Source organism: Mytilus californianus, unplaced genomic scaffold (genome assembly GCF_021869535.1).
Source record: "Mytilus californianus isolate M0D057914Y unplaced genomic scaffold, xbMytCali1.0.p SCAF_43, whole genome shotgun sequence".
In the NCBI taxonomy this organism is placed as follows: domain Eukaryota; kingdom Metazoa; phylum Mollusca; class Bivalvia; order Mytilida; family Mytilidae; genus Mytilus; species Mytilus californianus.
The window spans coordinates 1-8,194 of record NW_026262694.1 but is presented as its reverse complement, the minus strand read 5'-3'; the positions used below and the strand labels follow the sequence as shown (position 1 = coordinate 8,194).

Here is an 8,194-nt window from a genome sequence, read left to right as displayed (position 1 = left end):
GAAGAAAAACTAAGTCCATTTATAAGTAATATACAGAAAAACAGGAAATAAATTTTTACAAAATTGCCTTCTAGAAACTAGCTTTTGATCATAAACAAGCTTCTGTCAAACTATATAGTACAAATCCAGGATAGTTTAAGAAACTTATTAAACTTTTTAACTTTAACCACTTAGTGAATGTAATGTTAACTGGCAGAAAAACTAAGTCCATTTATAAGTAAAATACGGATAAACAGGATTTTTTTTTTAACAAAATTTACTTCTGGATACTATCTTATGATCATAAACAAGCTTCTGTCCAAGTTTGGTAGAAATCCAGGATAGTTTAAGAAAGTTATTAAAATTTCAAAAAAAATTTAACCACAGAGTGAATATTTGTGTCGACGCCGCCGCCGACAGAATATAGGATCGCTATGTCTCACTTTTGCGACAAAAGTCGCAGGCTCGACAAAAATAAGGTCAGGAATGCTTAAAATGAAACCTGTCAGTTAGACACGTACACCTTACAATCATTCGATACAGAAAACACACAAGTAGATGACCTTCTTCTTATAGTATCTGAGAGGTGGACCTAACACAAAGTTTAACATTGACAAATGAATCGTCCAAATGAAGGCAAGAGATTAAAAATGCTAGAAAGGTATTTCTCTACTTTTTGCGCTATTTTCACATTTCTTGAGCAGTGTGAGAAAAATTTTTCTCATCACTAGTGTTATATCTGTTCTCAGCAAATGATTGGTCGAAATTTAATTATGAGGTTAAATTTTCTTGATTTTCTTTTGAATTTCCTATTGTGACGTCATGAAAAAAGGCGACCATGCCTGATGATCTCACATAAAAAGAACACAACTTTCTGCAAATCTTTGAAACAGAAGGATAAAAATCATAAGAGAAACAGATTCCACCCATATAACTCGTGTATTACAATATTTCTCCACTCTCAACATTTAAATTTTATCTATTTAAAGAGCTTGGCAAGCCTCACGTTTTAAATATTAAAATTTGACTGTCTCGTGTGGACAAATTTCGTAAATCACTTGTTACAGTGATGAAATCTATATGTACACCATTCGATCTTTCCATATACTTAATATAGTTGACCTATTGCTTATAGTATGGTGATGATGATGATGATAATGATTATGACAACAACGATGATGATGCATTGTGTGTAATTTCAGTGGCAAATAGTATATTCATTTTAGGATGGGAAAATGTTAATGTGATATGGATATGAATTTGCTTTGTAGCAGACTGAGAAATCCCATTGGATTTTAACGTGCTAGTTCACATAGGGAACAGGATGAAGGAAGACATGTCACCCTCTGCTAGCATCATTCTGCCTCTGAACCGACCAGTATTTGCTCTTTCTCCTTAATCCTGCATGTTTAGCAGAAATGCAAAATATACCAATATAAAGATAAAGAGAAGAGGTATGATTGCCACTGAGAAAACTATTCACCAAAGTTGAAATAAAGTTTGCAAGTTATATGTTTGACCCTGCAAGGGATCAAAACCTGTAAAATCCTGCACTTGAAACAAATTTATATATTTCAAAATGTTGTCTCATAAATAAAGCAAAAGAAACAAAATTCAATGATGTGCTTCAAAACTGTATATTCAGAATGACTGGTTTTAATGCATGAATTAAAAAGTTCATAGCTTATATCTAAGGCAAAAATATAAAAAAACAATGTCCAATGTGTTTCAAGCCACATAGAAGGATAGATTTGTAATGTTCTGTTGTTCTAAAATTCTCCTGTGATGTCCATTGTTACGTACTCCTTATTTAAGCATGTATTAATAGATATTTCGAATTTAGACAGATGGTATGTAAATTGCAATCATCTTTTTTCCAAGATCCAATGTCTTAAAAAATTGTAATAGTCAGATCTTCTTAACATCAATTCTCTTTCTTCTCTTTAAGTTTTCTGGTCCTCAGTGGATTTTCTTTACATTTCTTGTAAACTGTGGGCAATTCAAAATCTCTGATGATGCTTTCCTGAAAAGAAGAATATATACATGAAGATTTTCTAGTATCTTATTGTATCAATCAGAATGTTGCCATATTTTTCAATTATCTCTTGGTTTTTTTTTCTTATAATCTTTATAGTATATGATTCCCTCAGTTTAAATTTCATTTGAATTTTCAAACAAAGCAAATTCAATATGGCTATCTGTAGGTATTTTTAAGAGATTTGTCTTTCATGTATATTTCTTTTCCTTGTTTGGCCTTATAAACTAACAACAAATAACTTGAACAAATATGAACAGCATTACTCATTAGTCTTTTGTTTTCTACGTTGTGTTTTGTGTACTATTGTTTATGTTTGTCTTTTTCTTTTTTCAGTCAGGGCTATAACTCTATAGGGTTATTACAGAAAATAACTTGCATGTGTTATTACAGATACTTTTATGAGTTGTCTACTCTTTAATCCTTAAATTTACTAAATCTGTAATAACATATGTTTGTTATTTGTAAAATATATCATAAATATTTTTATTTTTAGTGTGCTCTAGGGAACTCTTGAAACTTTGCGCAGAAACTAAATGCATAGCCTTGATAACTAACTATTAATTTAGATTAATACATTTTTCATTAACCATGGTAAATCATTGAGACAAGGCTTTTAAGTGATTAACTTAGCTGTAATAACAAGGCTTAGTTATTAAAGGCATGTAACTTATCAAATGAGACACTTGGGAATTACTGGGAAGCTTGCGCAGAACCTCATTACATGCTCTGATCATTACTTCTTACAATAAATTAAAATACATTGTAATTGAGCATGATCTATGTCTGAGCAAATGCTTTGAAGTGATGTAGAGAAGCTGTAATAACACCCTTTAGTTATTACAGGCATATTTGTTCTGTAATAACATAGGTTTGATATGCATGATTGGCAAACTATGAACTGTTATATCTTTCTATAGTTAAGTATACATAAAGACAGTAGCAATATCAATAGAACTTGTATACATTTTAACAAAACTAATGATGTATATTGTCCCTTTGAAACATGTAACATACATATGTTATCACAGTTCTTTGATTTTTTTGTCCACAATAACAAGCGCATGTTATTTTTCTCTAACTTTTGACTGTTTTTAGCCATGGCTTTGTCAGTTTTTTTTCAATTTATAAGTTTGAATGTGCCTCTGATATCTTTCGCCCCTCTTTCATAAAAGTTCATTTTAAATTTTGACAGACAAAAAAAGATTCTAGGTTTCAATCTATCATCAAAAGAACCTGTCAATGACGACGCAATGTAGAACAGATATGTATGACCACTGTGACATAAATGTTGCAGGCCAGACAAAAATCACAAAGGTAGGCATTGAAAGGGAAGATAATGATTGTTCATCAATTTAGTTTCTACTTTTTTCAAGGTTCTCATCAGAATATAAAGCCTGAACAAATGTAAATATCTGTTGCTTGTCTCGTGTATTGCCTCTTGTGGTAAAATGATAGGGTCAGCTGTTCTTCTTTTACATTTTCTTTGTCTGTTGTCCTAATAAATTAGCAGATAAATGATTTGCAGTCTACTAAAAAGGCACAAAATGCTTTTTCTTGATTATTTTTTTTTTGAGAAGCAATACAATCTTTAAAGGTCAACGATCCCATTTCATTTTGCAGGCAGGATGTATTTGTTGTTTTTTTATCCCCTAACAGGAAATAACCTTATATAAGGAAAGATGTTTAAAACTCTGATAATTAACTGCTTAGTTTAGGTAATTATACCATTTAAATCAGTATGCTTACACACATCACTGCCATAACTGTTATCCTCTTCATGTATTATTTATCTAATGTGAAAGAACAAAGATGGCTTACCTTGACAAAACTGTACCTAACAACAGTTCCCTTCGGTGAAATAAATGGCTTCCTCATTTCTTCTTTACCGTCTCTGAACAATATGAGTGTTGGTAATTGTTTGGAGAATGATCCACTATCAATGTTAAACCTGAAATATATGAAACCGTTGAAACAGTCAGTAATTCTTAGAAAACAATCCACTATAAATATTAGACATAAAATTATATTAAAACACACACATATGTGCTAACAAGAATGTGGATGCCCCACTCGCACTATCATTTTCTATGTTCAGTGGACCATGAAATTGGGGGTCAAAACTCTAATTAGGCATTAAAATTAGAAAGATCATATCAAATGGAACATGTGTACTAAGTTTCAAGTTGGTTGGACTTTAACATCATCAAAAACTACCTTGACCAAAAAATTTAACCTGAAGCGGGACAGATGGACGGACAGACCAATGGATGGACAATGGATGCACAGATTAAAAAAAAATAATGCCCCTAGGTGGGGCATAAAAAGGGGCACAGATAGTGTCACTAATAGCATCACATGATGGTATCATTTAATTTAATTTTCAAAAAGTTTTTATGTATGGTAGATCTTACAAAATTTTAGACTTAAATTTACTTATATCTCTTCTTACAGTGCATGTTCAAAAAAACTTTGAATAGATTGTTTGCACAAGTTGTTTGAATGTTTGCTGAAGCATAATACTCATTATTATCATGATTATCAACAATTGCTTCCTATGACACAGATGGAATTGTAATAAAAAAGATTATATTGGACAAAATTATTTTCATGGGGACCAATTTTCTTAGATAGGTTTCGAAACATTCTTACTAGCCGATTGGAAATTTGTATTTTGTGGAATACTTAAATCTATTGTTAACTGAATCCATGAATATTAGAACCTACATTTACTAATGTGTTCAATTTAGATGCAACACATGAGTTAGTGTAATCATATTTTATCAAGAATGTGTTATGTATAGTTTATACAGAGTAAACAAATATGAAATATACAAGTAATCTAAAAATTGGGATTGAGAAACAAGAGCAGTGTTCTTATAAAAATCCCTCTCCCTAATGAGTTAACTTCCTAACTAAATTGGTATTTCACTTGATACTAGGTACCCATATCTTACATAATATATTTTTCTTAAATACATTGATAAATTAAAGAATTAATACAAAACTAAGGTTCCATCTTCCTAAGCAGTCTAAGGCAAAGTTGATCATAGATGAAATTGATTATTTTTTTCAGGCTCCTTTTGGTAGCAAAATTTAAGCTATTTTATACATTCCTGGCTATTTAGTTGTTAGGTTTGAGTGATCCTGAGGAAGCTATTTTATACATCCCTGGCTATTTAATGGTTAGGTTTGAGTGAGGAAGCTATTTTATACATCCCTGGCTATTTAATGGTTAGGTTTGAGTGATCCTGAGGAAGCTATTTTATACATTCCTGGCTATTTAGATGTTAGGTTTGAGTGAGGAAGCTATTTTATACATCCCTGGCTATTTAATTGTTAGGTTTGAGTGATCCTGAGGAAGCTATTTTATACATCCCTGGCTATTTAATTGTTAGGTTTGAGTGATCCTGAGGAAGCTATTTTATACATCCCTGGCTATTTAATTGTTAGGTTTGAGTGATCCTGAGGAAGCTATTTTATACATTCCTGGCTATTTAATTGTTAGGTTTGAGTGATCCTGAGGAAGCTATTTTATACATCCCTGGCTATTTAATGGTTAGGTTTGAGTGATCCTGAGGAAGCTATTTTATACATTCCTGGCTATTTAATGGTTAGGTTTGAGTGATCCTGAGGAAGCTATTTTATACATTCCTGGCTATTTAATTGTTAGGTTTGAGTGATCCTGAGGAAGCTATTTTATACATCCCTGGCTATTTAATTGTTAGGTTTGAGTGATCCTGAGGAAGCTATTTTATACATTCCTGGCTATTTAATTGTTAGGTTTGAGTGATCCTAATAAAGCTATTTTATACATTCCTGGCTATTTAATTGTTAGGTTTGAGTGATCCTGAGGAAGCTATTTTATACATCCCTGGCTATTTAATTGTTAGGTTTGAGTGATCCTGAGGAAGCTATTTTATACATTCCTGGCTATTTAATTGTTAGGTTTGAGTGATCCTGAGGAAGCTATTTTATACATTCCTGGCTATTTAATGGTTAGGTTTGAGTGATCCTGAGGAAGCTATTTTATACATTCCTGGCTATTTAATTGTTAGGTTTGAGTGATCCTAATAAAGCTATTTTATACGTTCCTGGCTATTTAATGGTTAGGTTTGAGTGTTTCTGATGAAGCTATTTTATACATCCCTGGCTATTTAATTGTTAGGTTTGAGTGATCCTGATGAAGTTAAATCCAGAAAAGCACTTTGGACGCACAAATTTTATAAAGTTTTATTTTTATTTACTAGCAGCAGGTATATACCACTGATGATGGACTAATACTAACGTTATCATCATCTCAGAAGGCAGTGTTTCCATACTGATATTAATTACAACAATGTTTCCTGAAACTTTTTATTGATATATTAAGAAATCATTAGGAAATCCTTTTGGTAATATAGTTTATATATATGTATAACAGACAATTATTGGTGGATTTGAATGCATTGGATATTGGATTTCCTTTGTTAAAGTTAATCCCATGCATACTTTAACACCATTGCCAGATTTCAATGATGTGAATATAAATAAATCATAACTATGAATATATCAAAACCTGTACATTCATTGAAAGACAACCTTTAGTAGAAATCTATATAATCTAACCTTTGTCCAACATCTGGAAACTTTGCGACATCTATTTTACCAAATTTCAAATTTTCTAAACAGTAGCTGAAAAACAAATAATGAAATGCATTTGTCATAGGTAAGAACTAATGTTTTCATAGAAACAATGATATATACTTGGAAAAGTAATTCTGAAAGCACTGTTCCTGTGGAATTTCTTCCAATGCTGCCACCAAACTAATAAGTACCTGTGAAATGTCTCCCAATGATGCCACCAAACTCAATAGTATGTGTGAAATGTCTCCAAATGCTGCCACCAAACCTAATTATAGCTGTGAAATGTCTCCCAATGCTGACTCCAAACCCAATGTTACCTGTGAAATGTCTCCCAATGCTGCCACCAAACCTAAAGTTACCTTGAAATGTCTCCAAATGCTGCCACCAAACCTAATTATATCTGTGAAATGTCTCCCAATGCTGCCTCCAAACCCAATGTTACCTGTGAAATGTCTCCCAATGCTGCCACCAAACCTAAAGTTACCTTGAAATGTCTCCAAATGCTGCCTCCAAACCCAATGTTACCTGTGAAATGTCTCCCAATGCTCCCACCAAACCTAAAGTTACCTTGAAATGTCTCCAAATGCTGCCACCAAACCTAATTATAGCTGTGAAATGTCTCCCAATGCTGCCTCCAAACCCAATGTTACCTATGAAATGTCTCCCAATGCTGCCACCAAACCCAATATTACCTGTGAAATGTTTCCCAATGCTACCACAAAACCCAATATGACATATGAAACTTCTAACATTGCCTATACTACATGTATGTGTGTCCCTGGGACATTAACTTGCGAATGATAAGAGAAATCTTTCAAATATAAATTGAACTGAGTTTAGGTAACACATTCTGGTAGTGGTGAATAATCATGCAACGTTCATCCTTTAACTACAAGAGGTTTTAACCCTTAATGTTGGGAAACAAGTTTACTCCTTTTCATTTAAGTGCTTCTAATACGGGAAAAAAATATTCTCGTAACACCTCACTATTACAATGAACTGTAAACATTGTTTTCCTTAAAATAAAATATGGTATTCCATAAATTCTGTTTAATTTGTTATCAAACTTTTTTCCTTAGCAAGCAATGTCTATGAAGCTGGCTTATGATGTCTTAGTTTTCTACCTCTACTCTATTGAGTAAATCATTCACAGTCGAGTTGCTTCAGTTGGAAAACTATCACACACAAAGATCAATGCAAAATTTCAGAGAAAAAATCAATAAACTTTTATCTCCTATCAGCGTGATCACAAATTATGAAATAAGGAAAGTATTTTTAACACAGAAACCACTCATTACTGTCTGTCTTTATGCTCTACAGTTGTTCTTTATCATTAATATAATAAACAACAACAGTAAGCATTAGTGGTGGATCCCGACTGCCTAAGAGGGGACCGCTCCAGTCCCCCCATGCCTTCAGTGATTCCTTATGTAATCAACCATTTTTTTCCCACAAAAGAGGGGGGCGGGCCCCCTCCCCACTCCCTCTAAATCCGCCCCTGAGCATAATAACAGCTAAAATAGTCAGTTTTATACTTACTCGTTTGATAATTCA

General features: G+C 32.6%; 1 protein-coding gene across 1 annotated transcript; it reads right to left on the bottom strand.

Annotated features, from left to right (window-relative positions):
- Positions 1-1,600: 1,600 nt before the first annotated feature.
- Positions 1,601-8,190, bottom strand: LOC127699883 (thioredoxin-related transmembrane protein 2-like; the record flags this gene model as incomplete). The annotated part of the gene is made up of 4 exons (XM_052203288.1): positions 1,601-2,002; positions 3,836-3,965; positions 6,623-6,688; positions 8,180-8,190. Coding segments are annotated over 4 exons (306 nt in total), but the record flags the coding sequence as incomplete, so codon positions are not given.
- Between the last annotated feature and the right edge of the window lie 4 nt (positions 8,191-8,194).